Here is a 20,935-nt window from a genome sequence, read left to right as displayed (position 1 = left end):
TATCTCGTGGAATGCCACCAATTCAAGAATCCGGTCACACTGCAAGTAAAGGAAGTATCGTTCATATCGATACGCGTCTGCTGGCAGCCAGAGCCAACTTCACGTTGTGGCAGTGTGTGTCACTGACACAAACGAGCAGTACTTGGAACTCGTAGCACGCACGTATCTCGTTGTTGTCGCTCGGTATAGCTTTAATGTCTACAAAAGAATTGAGATACGTCCTCGTTGCGTTAGTGAAATTGCTTAAGTTGATGAAATCAACGCCGCTGAATTGAAGTGAACACTAATTCGATTGTGTTTTCAGTGCAATTTATGTGCAAAAAGATGGTGTGCGCGTGGTGTTAAACAAGATGAAAATAAATCGGAAAGTGTAAATGAGAGAGAAAGAGAGCACAGATATATAACTAAGTGCGAATGTTTGTGTGGCTAGCTAAACTGAATTATGCTTAAAATACAATTTATATAAATTGCCAACAAGCCAATATTTAGCAAGCAACAACAACGACAGCGATTGCAAAACACAAAAATAGCAGCAGCAGCGTTTAATCAGGTAAATAGTTGGGTATGATGCCAACAAAAAAGTTTACAACTTATGTGGCAAAAATGCCATTGATAAATTTATATTAATACACACACATAAATATATATGGTTTATGGCAAGGGCATATAAGTAGCAATACTTGATGTATGTACATATTTATTAAAAAGAATATATATACATATATATTATTGGTGTCGCCGTTGCGTTATTTCGTTGTGCCCAAAAGAGATATACGAAATTCCCAGAAACGCATTTTCTAATTTAGACCGATTTCTGAGAAGTGACAGACAGCCAAGCGAGCCAACGACGACGACGACAACAACAACAGCAGAAGCAGCAGCTCAACAAGACGGACAACAATGCGCACACAAACTGACACACATACACACACACACACACACGTCCATATGCATATGCTTGCTCTCGCGCTCACACTGAGAGACTTGGCAATAGCAACAAGAGCATAAAGCAGACAATGGGAAAGGGAGCGCGGCAGTTGGCGGCTGCTGAAGTTGGCAGCTGCTGTTGCTGTGGCGGCTATTGAATGAAATGCTGCTGCTGCGGCTGCAAACATTTAACACCACAAGCCAAGCTGAAGCTGGCCTCACACACACACACACGTTTACACGCGCAGCTATAGAGAGAGAGAGAGAGGGAGAGAGCAAGAGCGAAACTTGACTCAATTCGCCTGAAGCCATACTTCATACACACTCGACGTTGGCAGAGACGATATATATATTTTTTTTTCGACTTACCCTTCACAAGAAAAGGTGTTATTAACTTTGCTGTTGTCTGTAATGCACACACACACACACACACAAGCATGCAGAGTTTTTTGATCATTCTTGTTAAAAGCGGGTTTTTGACCAGCTTCTTCCGCTCATTTCCTTGAATTTGTATTAAAACTTTTTTTGAGTGCATTTCTGTGGGCTCTCTGGCATTTTTAATAGCTTTTCATGTGAAATTGAAATTGTTTCCAACTCACAGACACACGGACGCACACACATACACATAGAAGCAAGGATAAGTGTAATTGGGGCGTTGCTTAATTGGCTTTTATAGATTCGCCCGCGAGCCAAACGATATTTACGGCGAATATGCCAAATTGTCTGCGCCGAAAAGCAAAAAAAAAAAAGAGATGAATAAGAAGAAGACAAACTTGAGCCCTTTGCATGTCCCTTAAGTTGATCGTGTTTGTTCACACGCAGCTGCTTTGGCATTTAACTTAGGTATTTTCAAGATAAATAAAAGTTGTTAAATGCAGTCAAGCTGCTAGTATGTGAGTAACATTCATTGAAAGCCTCTTAATTTACTATGATTTATCTAATAGTATAGCTACTAGTCTTTGGTTCGGGTATTTGAGCAGCTGTTCTTTAATAAATACACATATGTATATATGGCTATGTACTTCATGACAAGCTAGCGGAAATGCATAAAAAAAGCAATTATCAGCTTATTTTTTTGTGCATTACTCATGAAAAATAAAAATGAGCTGACTCGAACAAAGCAGAAATAAAATACGAAAAATTAAACTGATTTAATGAATTTCCTTAAAATACTCAAGTTACAATTTATATATAAATATATATATATATTTTTTTTTCATCTATATGTATGTATAAATAAAATGAAATTAAATTTTTCTTAAAATTTTTGCAACCGACTCTATGATCCCACTGTTATCATGATACGCTACGCATGAACATGTAAAGATTGCCATTCTCTATTTCTCCCCACCCCATTCTAACCTCTCTGTCGCTATTGGCTTATGCTCAGCTGCCGCTGCTGCTGCCACTCGGGCTATTATTGTTTTTTTTTTTTCCTTCTTTCTCTTCCACTCTTCCCTATTTCTATTGTATTATTGTATTTGTTATACGATTTACGTGCAGATTTCGTGGAAATTTGATTTGATGTATGCGAATGGCTATGCATTGTTGCTGTTGTTGTTTTTTCTTTCTCTTCTCCGTCTTCATTTTGCGCTCATTGTTAATTGTTCGCGTGAATTTGTTCAATTGAATCGCAATGCCAAAAGTGAAATGTGGGCAAAACACTCAATTTTTGTTAAAGTGGAATTCATTTTGGTTGTTTGTTTATTTTGATGTTTTATGTTTTTGTTAGTTTGCTCTTAATTGTTTTTCATAGTAAATCATCGAAGCTGTATGCATATAAAGCTATTAATACTCAAAGATTGTTATTGAACTTTTTGTTTTGTTTTGCTTGGATATTAGTATGATTATTTTGTTGTTGTTGCTCAGAAACCGGTTCATTTTGGTTGGCTTCAAGTTTTTGAACTTGTTTTATAATGTTTTGTTATGTTTGGCTTTGCTTTGAGTTTCATCTGGGTCGCTTTCGTAAGTAGATGATGACGACCTAATCTATATTTGCCCGAGCGTTGCCCAGTTACCAATTACCTGTTACACTTGGTCCGTATGGCCCACACACCCCCAATGACCCCCAGCCAAGCAGAGCCAGTTCCTCAGTGCCAGTTCCAGTTCCAGTTGACTTATCTAAGCCACTTGCTCATGCCCATGTTGTCTCTTCTTCATGTGGCTCCTCTCTCTCTCTCTCACTCCGCCCCTTTCGCTCTCTCAGTGTGAGTGTGCACATATTTGCCTTCCATTTCCATGGAAAACGAAGCGCTTTTGATTGTTCTTGGAATTGTTGTTTCCCAACCTCTTCCTCCTCTTTGAGTCTTGTGCGCTATGTGTCTGATAAGCGCTGTGTATACGCGTATTATTCGCTTGAATACTATCAGGTCCGTTAAACACTCTGATTTTCGTGTGAATTGTGATAAGTAACTTAAATTGCGCGCGTAACTAGCACTGAATTCTCTGCTTCTGCACTCGCAGAGTCGAAAGGTCAACTTCAGAGTTTATTTGCATTCAAGTACATTCAAATATCGAATAACTCGATTACTGATTTATTGCCTTGTTACAAAGTGTTTATATGTATCTGTTTTACTACACACACTTATTGCTGTTCTTTAATAGACCATCTTTGTTTTATTTATGCACTCATCTGTTTACATTGAGTAACCGTTACTCGATACAGCAGTTACTAATTCACGTGCCGTGCACACCTCTAGTTGGCAAGCTCAATGGGTGGATGGGCGACACACACACGCTCACAAATACACAGTCGGGCTTTTCATTTACCGTTGTTATTTATCAATGAAATTTTGTGGTACGCTTTGATTATATTTACAGCTGCCTGGAACTGTTTTACGAGTGAGTACGAGTATGTGCGTGTGTTTGCGTATATATATATATGTATATTCATACATAAAGTACTATAATTTACGGTTTCGTTCATATTTTTAATTTTCCCTATCGGCTTCCGGCTGAAGGCAATCGTAATCGCTAAATTTATAAATTTAATCGTAGCTATTATACTCACATCCATACATACGTATGTATGGTCTCTGTTGACTGAATAAAGAGCGCCGATTGTTGCGCTGAATTGTTCAGTTGACATTTCTGGACGGAACGAGTCGGTGATTGCCGTAAAGTATTAGGCATTGCCTTATTCGGTAATATCCAAGTGGTTCTTGATAATAGTGTGGAGCCTACCTCAATTCGGGCACCAGGTATGTGGGTTGGCTCTTGAGGAACATAAATCATATGGGCTCTATGAGTAGTATAACTATTGAAACTATGAATGAAATGTTCAACCGCAGATTTTAATCAAATTTAGCTATTATTACGACACAGAAACTTAAAATTTTTTATTTTTAATACAATATGATAAGTTATCTACTAACGAACTTATAAATATTGTATAAATTGACTTTAATAACTTGTATTACATCGAATACTTATAGATATTTCACTATGTTCACTACTAGACATAGCTGTACTAGTATATCAACTACTTCATATGTGTACATATGTATATCGTATAGCAATCTACCGTATCTTCTATTGTTTATATTAACCTGAAGTACTCTTTATTTCTTCTGACTTTTAATAATGCTATCCGACTCACATGTCATCTGATTATATATGTTTGTACATAAGAATGTATGTATGTATATAGTCTTTAAATTCATTCAACTTAACAGAATGGTTGTTTTTTTCCTAAGCCGTATTATCTGCATTTATTTCTCTCGTTTCGTCTGTTAAGCTCCGTCTAACTTTGGGGTTTAGAATTTGCTGCGAACAAAAGCCAATTTGGATATATTCTTTTCATTCACCGTTATGCGTACAAATGCGAACCTCCAGCATTAGCATATCATAATATGTACACAAAGATACAAATGTATCTAAATAAATGATTGTGTGTGTGTGTATCTCTAGCTATATTCGTATCAGTTTCTGTATCTAAGCATGAATAGGCCGAACCCATCTTTCGAGGTAACCTTGACAACGCATTCGACTCACAGCCCGCAGCTGGACTAGAGTAAAGTTGTTGGCAAATTAAGCCGAAATTTTGTTAGTGCTTGCGTTTAATCAGAAACACACACACACACACATACACAAAGGCGTACACCTACACAAAAGTACACACACCCACACACATACGCACACATGTACATTGTAGGGGCTGCGTACCTTTAAACAACTTCATGACTTCACCAACCATGTGAGTACCGTGTGCATACATATTTTCCAAGAACACACATGTACATATATGTATATATCTGTGAATTGTATGTGGATTTATCATGAGAGCCTTTCAGCGCCGCAGCGAATTTCTACGAATTTTGCCACTTTTCACATTCATGTTAATATATTTATTGTGCTACCTCTCGTTCTCCTTCTGCTACCACTTATATAGATTATTGCGTTTGTATTAACGTGTGTGCGTACTTTATAAAGCACATATGTACATAGAGTATAGTATATTTACCTAGAAAATTTATCCGAGTCGAGAGCTGTGCTGATAATGCGACTGCCCAAAATAGCGCGATAAGAGCTCGAAATACCAAAAAGTAGAATTCCGTCTTCTAATAAAGATTTTTATCAAAACTTGAAAATAATTTAAAAATAGCAAAGAGCGCAAGACTTTGCATCCAACTCAAATAAAAATATTCATTTCATTTCGTGAACCACCCTAATGTAACAAATAAATTGCCTCTACGACACTGACTGCCCTTGGGCAGCCATGCCAGCTAACTGTTAACTGCAAATGTCAAAAATGAACTGACTATGTGTGAGTGCGTGTGTGTGCTTGCATTCATATTTCACAGTAAGCTATGTTATAAACAATGGAATCTTATGAGAATTTGATTTGATTGTTTTTTTGCTACATATTTTTGTTGTTTACCTACGTCAATGAGATTTCTCTAGGTATTTCCATGGCAATGGCCAAGTCCCCAGCATATCAGTCACGATCCGCATGATAAGCGTATGAAGGGATAGATGAAGAAGCAGTGTGCGTGTGGGTGGGCGGGTGTGTGTGAGCGAGATAGCGACCCGTAGATAAATATAAAAAATCAAGCTCGTGGGTGAGAGCAACTGAATTCGGTGGAATTGCTAATTAAATTGGCATATGAAAAAGCCGAATTGCCATGAGAATTGTTTATGTTCATACTACACAATTTCGAGCGAAGCGCGCAATGAATGGAGAGAAGCAAATACCTTTTAATATTCATACATATACATGTACATGTACATGTACATATACATGTACATATGTACATATACACACATATACATATCCATATATATGTGTATGTCATGGCATGAGTGAGTGGCCGGGTGGACGGTCGGACGGCAAAATGAAAACGTAATAAATAAATCTCATTTCAATTTTCTTGCGAAAAATATCAAAATGAAATACACTTTCTCAGGCCGCATTGTACAGAGGCGCAGAGGCGAAGGCAGAGGCCACTCCCCGTTCTCTGCTCTGTCCTCCCTTTTCGGTTCGTTCGTTGCGCTCCTTTGGCACTTTGCGCTTTGTTGCCGCGCGCTCTGCTTTGCATGTGATTTTGTTTTCAAGCGAAGTTCATTTGCGAATTCCAAGTAACTACAAAAGCAAAAAAAAAAAAAAAAAAAAAAAAAAAAACGAAAAAAATCAAAATAAATAAAAAACAAAAAATTGAAATAAATAGCAAGAAGAAGCAGTAGCAGCCAGTGGCAGCAGCCAGCCAACAGAGTCAACGAAGCGACAGCAACAAAAAGTAATTGAATTCGCTTTAAAAATCCTACGCCCGTCTGTCTGTCCCATTCGTCTTTGTTGTCTACCTATATAGCCCTATCCTGCTTGCAAGCTTCGCCGCGCCTCTTCTCGCCACGCTCTGACTCTGACTCTGACTTCCCTCTCCTTCCAGGCTTTTGTTGTTTGCAGTTGACTTTTTGCTCACGCTTTAGTTTTGCACTTGCCCGTCTCTGCTATTCCACTACAACTACAACTTCTACTACAGCCGCTTGCCTAGCTTCATTGTTGTCATCATCTCTCGTTCTCTCTCACCCTCTCCTCTACACGTCGTCGTCGCTCGCACTGACCGCAATTCATTTTGCTTTGTTGTGACAATTTCAGCGTAAAAACATGACAATGGGCGGAGGCAGCAGCAGCGCAGCAATTTCGCTTTTTTTTCCTTTCTTGGATATTGAAGTGAGCGAGAGGGAAGCAGCGCAGTTATGTAAACTCAAGCGGGTGGTGAATTGCTGGGAACCCGCTTCCCACAGTTAATGTTTGCAAAACTGCGACTTAACTTTTAGCAAAGTTTTATTTTTCTCAATACTGAATTGGAAAAGTTTTGCAGACTCTCCTCCACCCGCCGCCGTCCCTTTAAGGTTTAGTTGCTTTGAACTTTTTACTAAATACAAAGTCAAATATTCAGTATTTGTATACGGCGCTGGCTTTAGAGTTAGAGAGAGAGAGAGAGAGAGAAAAAAAAAGAAGTATTTAAACTGCGAATTGTGAACAATTTATTCAAAACTAATTTCAACTCGCATTATAGATAAGCGCAGGTGCTTAGTAATATACAATGCACCCCGTGCTAATGTATGTACATACAAACATACATATGTGTGCATACGCGCCCCCTATACATATACATATACATATACATATAGAGTTGGGTTTACTGTGAAACGTTTATCAACGTTATTTTTACCACGAACAAGTTATGTATTAGATCATTATCTGTATTTGGATTTCTGATGAAATTTCGCATTGTCTGCAGCACTTCCAGCTCATGGCAACACGGAAAAAAGTAAAAAACAAAGTGAAGAAAGAAGGTACGAAAGCGCGGGCCCTCTCGAACCGCCAAGCAGGCTGCAGCGCAACCGCTCCTGTGACTCATGCTCCAATGGCTAAACTACCTACCTACTAACATGCATGTGTGTGTGTGTGTGTTTAGCTTTTTAGAGCGCGCTATGCGGTTTTATCTGGTATGCTTCAACTTCTGTGGGTTTCCATTGAAAGTTGTTCGCTCAGCGCTCGTCATGTCATGCGGGTTCTCTGGATTTCATCATTATCGTAAATAATATATATACATACATATGTGCACATATACATTCTGCCATATAATATATGTATATTGCTATAATTCATTTTGTTCTGGGACTTTGTGTTTAAAATTAGCGAATCAGAATGAGCTGTGTCATAATGAATTGATTCATTCGCATTGAGTAAGGTCGAAATGCAGCACGTGCTGTTGCTGTTGCTGTCGCTGATGCCGATAGATGGCGCTGCATGGCAATTAGTTAGCTAACTGTATAGTATCGAGAGGAAAGCCAATTAAAATATAGAAATTCTAACTAAACACAAATCAAACGTTGCCATATCGAGTTTTTTATTTCGCATTTTGGCTGTCTATAGCATTTCCGGGAAGTACGAAATGCCTCAAATGGTTTTCCAGCCAACTTTAGCTTTGCCATTAAATACTCTCCGCCGTGTCTCCGTCTCCCTCGACCTTCTCGCATTGTTAATTGTTTAACGAGCGAAATTTGAAAGCGTTTCCAATCGACGTTTTGAAATTTCCCAGAAATTTATGGTGTTTCAAGTACATATAGATGTACATATGTATATATAGCCATAACTGCGCGGCGATTGGTTAAGTTCACTGATTGCCAATTAGCGCTGAGAAAATTATATTTGTGTTTCTACTGAAACGCCAATTAGATAAATGTCGGAATTAGTGAACTGCGATTTCTGATTCTGCAGAAGATAATTACATTACCTATTATATACTTGGTATATAATAAAGTAAGTTGAGCATTAATTAGGATGATATTCTTGTGATTCTGCTGAAAATGCATTAAATATTTAAACATAGAACAAGCGACTTGCCAATTTGAATATAAAATTTATATGTTGAAATGACTATTATATTATATTGGGATGATAATAGAAAGTCGCCTGATCGGTGATCTAATGCTTCATGAAATACCCAAAGAATGACAACGCTTTTTTTTGTCAATGCTGCCAGCTGTTCTTTTTCACGTTTTGTTGTAGTTTTGTCGTTGGAGTGGAGTACATTGGCCTAGAAAGTGACTCATTAGAGCGAAGTCTGTCACGGTCTGCCCTTGAATTGGATGACGCATTTGCTAACGTATTTCAATTGCAGCGATAAGGATTCCGAGTCACACTGCGAATCACTCAGACACATACAGACACACACACATGCCAGAGCGTAGTTTCGCTTCAGATAAATTGCAAATCGTTTATACGAGTCGCCTTATCAATAAATGAATCTCGTAAGCGCGATTCCGCTGAATGAACGACATTTTACAGTGTAAACTTGAATGTGACTCGTGTGTGCAGGGTTTTTTCGTGCTTCTTCTTGTTTCTCTGAACATTTCAATGATTTGTGAAATTAACAAAAATTTGATATACAAAAGAAGTTGGGCGCATCAATGGAGCGCTTTATTCAAATGAACCACTGAGACCTACTTTGAGCTGAACTAGTGAATAGACGAATCTAAAGCATTTTCACTTGCTCCATCATATTCACAATGCATAACTGCTAAATCTTTCCAGTTAAGCGAGTGAGTAAATACACATAAATATAAACATTTTCACTTGTTCCATCATATTCGGCTAGAATTTAGCCAGATTCTCCTCTGCGTTTACTCCGTTGCCTTGTCTAAATATAGCATCAATCATTACGTTATTTCGCGTTACGTTACGCTCTCGCAAAGATGCTGTCGACAGGCGCGATGCGTGGGATTGGTATGCGCTCCATTGTTTATTTCAATGGGCCATTCCTTGAGCAATGTGTGAGTCAGCTCGTGTGGGGGAGCGTCGGCCACTTGGCAGCCAACAGCTGTGACTGTGTGTGTGCGTGTGTGTGGGGGGTGCTTCTACCATCTATCATTTAATTGCTTGATGAATGCTCCAACTTCAACTCTAATTAAGTCAGCGAGACTGGAAGATCAAGGGAGAGGAGGTGGTGGGGCTAAGAGGGGGGCCTGTCGACTGTTTTGTTGCCGTAGGTCAAGACATTTCACACTCGGTTAAGCGTCTGACTCTGTGTGACACTTGAATGCATTGCTGTGAGAAAATGATTTAGAAAACTTAACTGTAAATAGAGTGGAATTTCTATTACTCAGTCATGTATTCACTGAACGCAAAAACTTGCGGTAAATTTTGACTTTCAAATCAATTTTAAATAGCTCACATCCGTTTCGCACCGAAATGCAGCTAGTGGAAACAATGCGAGTGATTAATGGGAATATTACGGTGGCAACGCCTTGAAATCCCAGGAAATATGACAAATAGTGGAACAAATAGAAAGGGTGGCAGCGCCTGCAGGCGCCTAAATGCCAAAATATGGAATAAATAAGATAAACATATGGTCACCCCTTTAAGAGGAGTGTAGCCCTAATATGCGAATTAATAAATAAACAGCCAAATTAATTGTGAATATCTTTTTTTTCCATTCATTCACAGTTGAACGTAGCCGGAACTGGAAGAGAGCAGAAGACAGCGGCTTCCAATGGGTCTTCAATTGAGCAAGCGAACAGCAGACGTTGACAGCAGCAGCAGCAGCAGAAGCAAAATTCATAGAAAACCCGTTAGCGAAGCGAATTCGGAGCAGCACGAAGAATTGGACGAAATTGTCGAAGCTGGCGGCACGAATACAACAACAACAGCGACAACGGCAGCAGCAGCAGCAGCAGCCGCCGACGAGGCGTTAGCTGAGGTGCGACAAATTATAATTAAAATACAATTGGCTAAAATGGAGAATGGCAATCAGCAGGAGGAGGCGCTCGTGGTAGTGGGAGGGGGAGAGGGGGAGCGCGAGCAATTGCCGTTGGCAGAGGGCGCCGCTGCGTCTGCTGCGGACGACGCAGCCAATGCAAATGAGCAGCGAATGGGCGCAGGTGCGAGTCGAACTGCGGGCAGTTCTTCAACGGAAGCACCGAAAAAACCAAGCGAAAGACAAATTGTGAATAATAACAATTTAGCGGGAAGCACTGCGTCGGTGTCGGCCTCTACGTCAGCGTTGGCGTCGGCGTCGGCGTCGGCGCCGACTTCGGTGAGAATGTTACAATTGCACGATGATGACGTCGTCGGCAACGACGTCGCCGGCGAAGAAGGCGAATTGGAAGTGGCATTATCGTCGCTGCTACGTCGCAGCAGCGGCGAAGGCGTCGAGTATTGTGAGGTGCTCGAGCCGCAGCCAGTTAGCGAAATGCTGTCGAGCGGACAACAACGTGCGCAAGGTGAGCTCCAGAGCGAATTCATTCACAAATATACAGTTATTTATTTTCGTCTTTATTTCTCTCGCTCTCTTTCTTCGGCAGCAGCTAGCACTAGCAGTAGCAGCAGCGGTGGGGGCAACAGCTGCTGTCGCAGTCGCAGCAGCAAAGCCTTCTCAGCGAATTCAGCTGCTGCAGCAGCCGCAGCCGCAGCCACATCGAAGCAGCGACGCTGCTGCAAGTGCAAATGTCGGGATGCGTTGCGTGGAATACGCGGCATACTGGAGTCCAGCTCGAGCAGCGCTCAGGCCAGCAAGGATAAAAAGGAAGCAGCCGCAGCACCTAGGAATAAAACGCGCAGCAGCGCCGACAGACGTTCAACGCCGCCGACGCTAAGCAGCAGCAGTGGCAGCGCAGCAGCCGCAGCAGCAGCGGCATCGCAATTGCAGCGAATTCAGCGCAACTCAGTGGCTATTGCGGAGCCAAGCCAATTGGCCATTTGGGCAGCGCCTCCGAATGGCATTGGCGACGTCATCATACGCATCAGCTCGCAGCCGATGCCGCAGTTCGTCGTGGAGCCCGCTGCGCCCAGCCAAAATAATCGCAACACGCTGCCCATGGTCGCCGCCATGGGTCACAATATACGCCTGGTTACCGCAGAGGGAGCAGCGCCTGCTGCTGGGACGGCAGCTCTGCTGCCCCTCGCCATCGAACAGACCTGCCCGCCCACGGTGAATGCGTACGGTGCCGGCGTAACGGTGCATTCGCAGATAGACTTCATGCACTGTCTGGTCCCGGATCTGGAGCGGATCATCAACAGCAGCTTCTACTGGGGCAAGATGGACCGCTACGAGGCGGAGCGCCTGCTCGAGGGCAAGCCGGAGGGCACGTTCCTGTTGCGTGACTCTGCGCAGGAGGAGTTCCTCTTCTCCGTTACATTCCGCAAGTACGGACGTTCGCTGCATGCGCGCATCGAGCAAAGTGGCCACAAATTTAGGTGAGTCGATGCATATAAACAGAGACATAAATACATACATATATGCATGTAGAGATACGTGAATGTCTATGTACACATGTAGGTGTACACACATACATATTTACATGTAGCTAACAGTGGAATGCCGTATATTGGAAAGTGAGAGCTCGTGCCCCTTCCATGTTAGAGTTGTGAGTTGTGCTGTCGTGTGTTATCGATAATACAAAATTAATCATCAAGCACATTAATGAGCTCCACGTAGCTCCAAAAAGGTGTCTAGCGATGACTTGTCTTATTGTGCCGTGAGAATTCACATGAACTAGATCCGACGACATTTAACGCGCAGCACTAAAAGTACATATTTATTCATGCTAAATTAATTGCTATAAAAAGAGATTCCAGCTAAATGGGGTTTCAGGCTAAAAACGCTTAAAACGTCAGATAGCATTTCCAGCTAAATTGCTTAAGCACAGCTTCATTCATTTAAATTTAATTAAATTCATGCTAAACTTTGAACTAATTTTGTAATTTCTGTTGTCGTTGCAGCTTCGATTGCCATGATCCTTGCGTGTTTGCTGATCAAACGGTGACCGGCTTGCTGGAGCACTACAAGGACCCGTCGTGCGTCATGTTCTTTGAGCCCTGCCTGACCATGCCGCTGCACCGCCGCCAGACGTTCTCGCTGCAGGAGCTGGCGCGTGCCACCATCGTCTCGAATACCACCTACGACGGCATCAATCAGCTGGAGCTGCCCGGGCGTCTCAAGAGCTATCTCAAGGAGTACCACTACAAGCAGAAGCTGCGCGTCAAGCCTTGCGACGCGCACACGCCGGCGCCGTATTACGCCAACATATAGTCCACGGCAGCGCTGGCGGTGGCGCCACCTGTTGTCGAGTTGCCGCCGGCGGGCTTCTCCTACTACGAAGACGTTGACAGCAGCGGCAGCGACGGCGACGACGACGAGGCGGTCAACATACGGGTCTCCTATGTGCAGCATGCCGAGGTGCTGGCGCAGCTGCGACAGCCGCAACAGCAGCAGCAGCGGCAGTTGATGCGTCTGCCGAATCGCCTGTTCCATGCGCTCGCTCGGCTCTCGGCCAGTTTGAACTGTTATCAGCCCAGCAGGCGCAGCGCCTGATGCACACGAGCGATGAGCGAAATGAGAGAAGCAAAGCCAAACACAGAATTCGTGACAATCTCAGTGCATCGCCAACTCCAAAAGAAAACAAAACTAAAATATGCAGAATCAAAATATGATATAAATAGTTAATGCAAATAGCCTTTGTAAACTAAACATAAGTATTAACTAAACAAACTGAATGATCCTCTCCTATATATACATAGAATAGGCATGTCTGGTATTATATATATATCTATCTATACATACGTATATATCCCAAATATTGGCGTGCCCGATCCACAACTCGCTGCGCATTTGTTTCCCAAATAAGAAGTATTTTAGTAATGCGAATGCATTTGTTAAAGTATTTTATATGATTTTTGTATATTTTTAACACTTTTTGTATATATATGTATTTTACGAATATATAGCCCCTCCCCTCCCTCACTTAGGCGTATCTAGATGTTACAACTCTCATTAGCCAAATTGCAAACAAAAAAAGAAAAAGCAAATGTTTAATTTATGTGTACATCAAATAATAGTATTTTATTTATTTATTCTAATTGTAAATTGTGGCTGCGCTTCAACTATATATGTATACATATATATATTCTAAAGCTCCCCCTTCCCCAATTGTAAATACATAAATATACAGTTATATCTAAATAAATAAGCATTAGTTTATATTTAAATACTCCTACTAGGTGGTTGCTGTTAATCGTAAACAAACAATTTAAATATTATCTATATTATATATTATGTGTAAATTACGCAGTTGTTTCATAACATAAATAGTTACATATCGCAATGTTGTACATGAGAATGATGTGTATGAGAACAAATAAAAAATGGACAACTATTTGCAACAAGTAACCTAAATGTATACTTATTTATTTCTTTTCATTGTTGAGTGTATTCATAAAATATTCAATTTCGAAATTTTGTTTTTGTATCGCGCATAATTAAACATTTGCAAAGCGCGCGCCAAACTTATTTACGTTGCTCACCAACACTGCACATGGCCACCTACAAAAATTAACATTTCATACGGTCACATTGCATACTATTATGTTTATAAATAATTAAATTATTGCCATTTTTGCGCTCTTAAAAGTTAAAACTGTATGCATTTACATGTAACAAATATGGTGAAGTGTAAAATACTCATTAATTCTACTTACAATAATTTATTATTGCATTGATTCAAATGTTTTAAAATCCGCGCCACGCTCATTACAGCAGCCAACACTGCAAATGGCCAGCACTTTTGTCAATCGACCCGCCGCCACAATTCTTTGGCATTCACACAGAATGTCAACGTTATTTACGGTCACATTCCACTCATAGCATCTTGTTTTGTTTAAGTAAATTTAGTTTTTAATCTTTTTACACGCACAAATAACAAGAACGCTATATGATGCTGACATTAACACGCTGCGCCCTGTTGGTGCTCACACTAAACGTGTGCGGTAAGTTGTTTCGTATAGCTAATTAGGCTATATTGTCTACTTAGCTAATTGTCCAATGTTGGGTGTGGTCTGTCAGCATTAACTAATTGAAATTTGCTTGTGGTATTACTCACTTGTTTAGGGAGCTTCGCCATACGCTGCTACCAGTGCTCATCGGACCAAGATCGCAAGGGGTACGACAGCTGCGGCGCCTACAAAGCGTTTAATCGCACGGAGCACATTGCCATTGAGTGCAACAGCGATGAGTCCCACATGCCAGGCTCCTTCTGCATGAAGGTGATCCAGCAGGGACCCCGAGGCTTCATCTGTGAGTAGTTGCAGATCAATTGTTGCTCCCATTTGTTATATCTGCTTTGTGTTCCACTAGGGGATGGCCGCTGGCGACAAGTAATACGTCGCTGTGCCTCGGTATCGGACACAGGTGTCACAGGCGTCTGCAATTGGGGCGTCTACGAGAACGGCGTCTACTGGGAGGAGTGCTATTGCTCCAGCGACAGCTGCAACGGCGCCAGCCTCGTAACCATGCACAAGTCTCTGCAGCTGCTGCTGGGCTTTGCCCTGATGGCAGCCGCTGGAGCATTCATGCGCAGCTAGGCAGCTAGTCCAGCTGCCTCCACGAAGTGCCTTCATTAGCTACTTGGAAGCTCCCATCACACTTAGTTTAAGCAAATTGTATACACTCTGCTACACATTCCGTCCACATTTTGTATTTAACTTTAAGCCACCACAGTTGTACACCGAATCTCGAGAAATGAAGAGAGAAATCTCATATTTGACAAAGAGAAATGTATGTAAGGTTTATATATTTATATTTTGATTTATTTATCAGTCAGATTTAGAGTGCCGAAACTAAACGTATATACAGTTATCTAACTTCTGTAGTTGACGTCTCTGCGGTGTTTCCCCCAGAGACTAATGTCTTGAGTCCGCCCTCTGCCCAGCCGTTGCTGGGGTCCCTGGAAACTGCTGAGTAGACAATGGTGGAGCCATCCTCAAAGTGCTTCATGGCCAGGTAGGAGACTCCGTGCTCTAGCCAAACATGCATTTCGTCCGACTGCTGGTTGCCCTTATCCGATTTGGATTGTGTGTTGTACTGGAATACGAGAGGGCCGAAGTTGTCAACTCTCTTTCTCTGTATCTCTATCTGTCTACTTACCCATTTCTCGTATAGTCCCAGGGGCTGATGGACCTGGGTCCAGCGCAGCACCTGCAAGTAGAAAGCGAGAAACTTGCGCACATGACGCTTGGTGACGGTCGAGCTGCTTCTATTGAATTTGGACAGATCTTCAAGGGTTTGGAAGCAAATCTCGCGATCCTTCGGCCGCGCCAAGTCCTCCCCAATGCAATTAGCCACACGCATCAGACACTCGAAATTTTCGTCAAGTACTCGACCCTGAGCAGGATCAGACTTGCGGCCCATGCTGCTGTTTAGTTACGCCGTAAACATCTAAATTTCGATTTCAGGCTGAAAAATGTGATGGGAACAACTCACAGTTTGTGACTGAGTCTGATGGGAGTTATCGAAATAAATCGAGCCTGTGACAAAAGTAGCTAAGATCCCCGATGAGTATTGGGTATTGGATAATCCTTGTGCTCTCCAAGTCGAGCAGTCCCTAGTAGACCACATCAAATACATTTTATATTCGTTTTATTTTTATCAACATTTATTTATGCAATTTTTGTTTTTGTTTTGTTTCTCTTTTGATTTTTTTCTTTTAATATGTTTACGTTTAAATAAACATTAACTTAACTGTTAATTAATTGTATAATTTGTTGTAAGTTTTTTTTTTTTTTTTTTTTTTATACGTAATGCCCAACTATTTCTGAAAAATTGCGCGACTGTTAACAGTTTTTGTTTTATAATTTCTTTTTAATTTTTTTAATATATATTTTATTGTTAAAAATTGTACGCTAAAATTCATATATTATTTATTAATTTTTTATTTTCTGCCTTTTTACCAATTAGACTAAAATCGACTCTGTTTGCTAACCTTACGATTCATATATTGGATATACATATAGCTTGACGATGCGTTAGGTATTTTGACTAGATTATAATACTTAAGGTCGAATCGAATTGCAACAAAGTTTTCCGTGTGGGTGCGTGAAAATAAGGAGTTTTCTTATTACGTTTTCTTTTTCTGAGGTGCATGAGGGAGAGAGTGAGAGAGAAATAAGGACAAGATCAGGCTAAGCCCTGGGGCATAGCTCTATGAGCTTTACCATCTGACATTCTACAATTTAACTGGCCCCCAACTACCCCTACCATCCCTTCCCCTCGGCCAGTGACTCCACCAAGTTCCTTGACAATCCGAACGAAGTGAAAAAAATTTGCTCAATTTGAATTCTTTTCGTAACTTTTCTCTATTTTGTTGATGAATGATCGAAGAGATGTTTGAAAACCCAGAATAAATGGACGTATGTGTAAGAAGCTAAAACCGAAAGCCAATCAAATTAGGGAATTCAGAAGTTCAAAAGTTCAATGTAAGGCAAAGTCGTTGTTTTTGGGCGTGGCATGGATAGTATATTATAAGATAGTCTAAAGCATTTTTATAATTGGATTAAAATTAAAAAAAAAAAAAAAATAGATAGATTTATTAAAAATAAATATTTTTTAACTATTATAAAAAAATTATTATTATTAGGAAATAAATAGTTTTTCTTAGTTTCAAATTATAAATTAAATTATATTGCATGAAAAATTATTTGAATAATCAATAATATTAATAAATATTAAACTTAAATTTTCCCAAAATATTTCTAAAATCAAAATGAGCTTATTAACAAATTATAATGAGAAAATTCTTGCGCGAGCGGCGCATCGTTGGGTTCCGCGTTCTTTTCGCTCTCTCTCTTGCCGGTTACTTTCGTGCCACGCCCAAACAACGGCCGACGCCTACGCCCGGTTGAGGGACAGAGCTAGAGACACATACACACACAAACATTATTTAAGACTAGTTTTAAACATTAAGCGTTTACTGTTGTTGTTGTTGTTGTTGTTTTTGTTCTTGCTGTTGTTGTTGTAAACGAAATCACAAATTGAAGCAGAAAGCAGAATACCCGCCTCCAATTGGACTCCGATTGGACTCCAATTGGCTGTCACTTCAAACCACGATGGGCGTGCGAGCATCCAGAGTTTTGCTATCCGTCAGCGTGGAGGACAATGAGCAGGAGGTGTTGTTGTTGTTGAGGCTAGAGTCCTGTTGCTCCTCCAGCTCCCGCTCCCGCTCCTCCTGCTCCGCATTGTTGTTGTCGCCCGGCGGCGCATGCAGCTGCACTTGCTCCGTTATGGTCAACGGCTCATCCCCAAACTCCGACTGTGGCGACTCGAGGCATGGCGGCGGAGGCGTATGCATCGCATACAAGCAGTTGCTCGACGTGGTCGAAATGGTTGAGCTGCTCTCCACGCTGGGTACCTCCAGCTTCAGCTCCAGCTCCGGCTCCAGCTCTGGCTCCGACTGCAGCTGCGTCATCAGCGTCTCCTCTTCGCTGCTGGTCAACTCGTTCAGCTCGGCGACAGTGCGATGTATGCGTACATGCTGCACTGCATCATCGTCGAATTTGCTGTTCAGCTCGTAGTACAGCTGCAAGCTGTCCTCCACAATGGGCGCAAAGATGCGATGGAATTGCCGCAGCAAATCCGAATCGTTGCCCAGCTCCAGTCCCAGCTCATCCTGCTGCCATTCCCGCCGCTGCTGCTGCTCGTCTGCTTGTTGGTAGAAACTAAAATCAATTGCATTATCCACGACCTCCCTTCCATGCTTATCAACAACATTTATTGAGCAATCTTTAACACTTCGTTGACCGCGTCAGACTTTGCCCTTCGGCGATTTGCACTTCAGAGGCGTCGCATTGCCGGTCAAACTGCGAAGAAATGGGATTGTTAGGATTAAACATATATGGATATGTTATATAAACTAATATTTATTAAATTCCTTCTACTATTTAAATTAATAATAGTGTCCTACCCTTCATCCTTGCCGGTCTGTGTTTGCGCCGTGGAAACCGTGCTCTTGCTGTAGGGCGCCTGGAATGAGGTTGACGTGATGGTAAAGTAGCCGCCAGGCTTTGGCTTCAGATGTCGGTTGTTCATCTGCATGTGCACAGTCTTCATGAACTCGATTTGATGCGCCAGCTTCTGGATTTGTTCCTGCACGAGAGATGAGCTTGAGGTTAAGGAAAGTCTTACACGCTTGCACTGGGTGCCATACTTTGAGTTCCTCGTTCTCCTGGTACAGATCGGGCGACTCTTCGGGCACCAGGCCCACGCCATTGAGCGAGAACGAGGCTGTGATGCTGCGCACCTTGGCCTTCTGATCCCACTTGTCGCCCTGGCCCTTCAGGACGCGCGCGATCTTCGGGCCAAAGACCAGGGCAATGGTCGTCGTGGTGGATAATTGGGTGCGCACAAAGCCCAGCATGTATTTGTAGTCGGGTCCAGCATTTGGAAAGAGCATTACACTGGAAGAGGAAGAAAGAGAGCGGTGAATATCAGAGAGGATTTGGAGCACCTTTAGGGCTTTAAGGACAGTGTACGGCTTATATTTATATATTATTATGTATTCTCCACTATTAGTCAATCACTCAATCAATCAGGTTGGTCCTGTTGATCATTCAAGCATCTCTCTGTCCCTTAATAGCGAGTTCTTTAGATGACAGTTAATCAGCCAGCAATCCTATCAATCAGTCAGTCAATCAATCAAACAGTGAGTTACTCAATCAATTGAGCAAACAGTCAGTTAGTTGCCAGTCAATCATCGAATTCTCGGTCAGTAACTGAGTCTGTCAGTCGATCAATCAAATGATCACACTTTCAGTCAGTCAATCCCTTACTCCATTTATATAAACCTGCTGAAGTGGCCTTTTAATTCCCTTGTATCACTCCTTACCTATTTTTTCAACTCAACTCAACCTAACCTAATTCAATTTGAATCCCCGACAGAGTCGGAAAACTTTATGCAAAAGGAACTTGACCTACGACTAAGCCCTAAACTTAAAGTACAGAGGGCAACAAGTTGAGCGTTGCATGGGAAAAAGGAGAGGGGGGAAGGGAAGTTGAACAACACAACAACAAATTGCATTAATTATCAAAACACTTGAAAGGATTTCCATTTGGCAGGCAGAAGGCAAGAGTCGGACAAGAGCTTGGCAATGAAATCCGTGGAATGTCTGTGTAAACAAATGGACGGACGGACGGACGGACAGGGCGAGACGAGAGGCAAGCAGCAGGCGGACAGACGGCGGGACAGAGGGATGGAGGGACTGACAGATGGATAGACAGCTGTGGAGGCTGACAGCATGTCCTTGCAGGGCGACAAAAAGGATTACAACGGAAATGCGCGAGCGCACAAAGCCAGTGAATTTAATTAAAATTGTGGGCGTGGCAGTGGCAGTGGGCAGATAAAATGCCAGGACATGCGTAGGAATTAGGAAAAAATAAGATAAAAACAGAAATGGTGTGAGAAGCTCTTAAGAAAGAAAAACAATTTAAATAGAGGACTTCAACAGGTGCGACAGGTGCGACAGGTGATAGCTGGACTTACTGAAAAGCCACCATGGCAATATTCACAATGGCTATATTGTAGATGGCATAGGAGATCAAACGAGCCTCGTTGTAGAGGCTCTCTGCATTGCGCACGTTGTAGCAGACGCGAATGCCCCAGGCGAGGAACAGGACCTCTCCTATGGCCAGACTGTGATCCCACCAATTGTACGAGCACTGCTTGAACTTCAGGTGATTCTGATCGTAGATCTGTGAAGGTATGAGAACTGCTATAGCCGAGCAATTGATTTAACTCTTCTCTCCGACACTTACCACCTCAGCGTAGGGCGTGGCGGAAATTGTCCAGGTGCCCAGATAGATGAGCATTACGAGCAAGATGGGCACCATCCACTGCAGCAGCTGCTGGTCATTGAGCTTTATCTTATGCGCCGACTTGACGCGATATGTCAAGGAGACACTGCGAGGCAAGAGAGTTGTACAAAGAGAACGAGAGAGAGAGGGGGAGGGGGGTGGATCGTGGGTAGAGTTGACTTACCGCCAGGTCTTCATGAGCAGTGAGGTGTAGGTGATGCAGAAACCCATATGACGCGTCCATTTGGTGGCAATGCACCAGGTGGTATCCAGGTAGGGAAATATGGCGACCATCTATAAAGAGGGTAAAGATATTCGATTAGGCTTAAATATATATGTCTTTAAAAGTTGATATAGAGACTAAGGGTATTTAGTTAAGAAAG

General features: G+C 42.0%; 4 protein-coding genes across 4 annotated transcripts in view; 2 read left to right on the top strand and 2 right to left on the bottom strand.

The window, feature by feature from the left end:
• Nucleotides 1-87: 87 nt before the first annotated feature.
• Socs36E (Suppressor of cytokine signaling at 36E) lies at nucleotides 88-14,102 on the top strand. The gene is made up of 4 exons (XM_089465585.1): nucleotides 88-550; nucleotides 10,382-11,157; nucleotides 11,239-12,130; nucleotides 12,656-14,102. Exons 2-4 carry the CDS (start codon nucleotides 10,428-10,430, stop codon nucleotides 12,963-12,965), a joined length of 1,932 nt encoding a protein of 643 aa, XP_089321711.1. The 5' UTR covers nucleotides 88-550; nucleotides 10,382-10,427; the 3' UTR covers nucleotides 12,966-14,102.
• Nucleotides 14,103-14,528: 426 nt separating this feature from the next.
• LOC108611509 (uncharacterized) lies at nucleotides 14,529-16,156 on the top strand. Its single transcript, XM_018004198.2, has 3 exons — nucleotides 14,529-14,698; nucleotides 14,820-15,005; nucleotides 15,066-16,156. The coding sequence occupies exons 1-3, from the start codon at nucleotides 14,644-14,646 to the stop codon at nucleotides 15,290-15,292; spliced, it is 468 nt and encodes a 155-aa protein (XP_017859687.1). The 5' UTR covers nucleotides 14,529-14,643; the 3' UTR covers nucleotides 15,293-16,156.
• On the bottom strand, nucleotides 15,491-16,118 carry LOC108611508 (uncharacterized). Its single transcript, XM_018004197.2, has 2 exons — nucleotides 15,855-16,118; nucleotides 15,491-15,791 (listed from the first exon to the last, which is right to left on the bottom strand). Exons 1-2 carry the CDS (start codon nucleotides 16,116-16,118, stop codon nucleotides 15,564-15,566), a joined length of 492 nt encoding a protein of 163 aa, XP_017859686.1. The 3' UTR covers nucleotides 15,491-15,563.
• Nucleotides 16,157-16,355: 199 nt separating the features above from the next.
• LOC108609438 (putative G protein-coupled receptor CG31760) overlaps nucleotides 16,356-20,935 on the bottom strand; it is a 36,319-nt gene continuing 31,739 nt past the window's right edge. Inside the window, 6 exon segments of the mRNA XM_089465584.1 lie at nucleotides 16,356-18,562; nucleotides 18,667-18,848; nucleotides 18,910-19,159; nucleotides 20,242-20,450; nucleotides 20,514-20,658; nucleotides 20,737-20,846. Of these exon segments, the coding sequence (XP_089321710.1) occupies nucleotides 17,803-18,562; nucleotides 18,667-18,848; nucleotides 18,910-19,159; nucleotides 20,242-20,450; nucleotides 20,514-20,658; nucleotides 20,737-20,846 (1,656 nt within the window). The 3' untranslated portion in view covers nucleotides 16,356-17,802.

Source organism: Drosophila arizonae, chromosome 3 (genome assembly GCF_054131065.1).
Source record: "Drosophila arizonae isolate 15081-1271.41 chromosome 3, UAZ_ARI_1.0, whole genome shotgun sequence".
In the NCBI taxonomy this organism is placed as follows: Eukaryota; Metazoa; Arthropoda; class Insecta; order Diptera; family Drosophilidae; genus Drosophila; species Drosophila arizonae.
Note: the sequence above shows the minus strand (reverse complement) of the source record. Positions and strands in the feature narration are given on the sequence as shown.

Bases quoted from the DNA above. Each gene is read 5' to 3' on its own strand.
- Socs36E (XM_089465585.1), top strand. From the start codon at position 10,428: ATGGGTCTTCAATTGAGCAAGCGAACAGCAGACGTTGACAGCAGCAGC. The intron at 11,158-11,238 runs GTGAGCTCCAGA...TTTCTTCGGCAG, and splicing joins CGGACAACAACGTGCGCAAG to CAGCTAGCACTAGCAGTAGC. The intron at 12,131-12,655 runs GTGAGTCGATGC...TTGTCGTTGCAG, and splicing joins CAAAGTGGCCACAAATTTAG to CTTCGATTGCCATGATCCTT.
- LOC108611509 (XM_018004198.2), top strand. From the start codon at position 14,644: ATGATGCTGACATTAACACGCTGCGCCCTGTTGGTGCTCACACTAAAC. The intron at 14,699-14,819 runs GTAAGTTGTTTC...TCACTTGTTTAG, and splicing joins GCTCACACTAAACGTGTGCG to GGAGCTTCGCCATACGCTGC. The intron at 15,006-15,065 runs GTGAGTAGTTGC...GTGTTCCACTAG, and splicing joins GGGACCCCGAGGCTTCATCT to GGGATGGCCGCTGGCGACAA.
- LOC108611508 (XM_018004197.2), bottom strand. From the start codon at position 16,118: ATGGGCCGCAAGTCTGATCCTGCTCAGGGTCGAGTACTTGACGAAAAT. The intron at 15,792-15,854 runs GTAAGTAGACAG...CTCGTATTCCAG, and splicing joins TGGGACTATACGAGAAATGG to TACAACACACAATCCAAATC.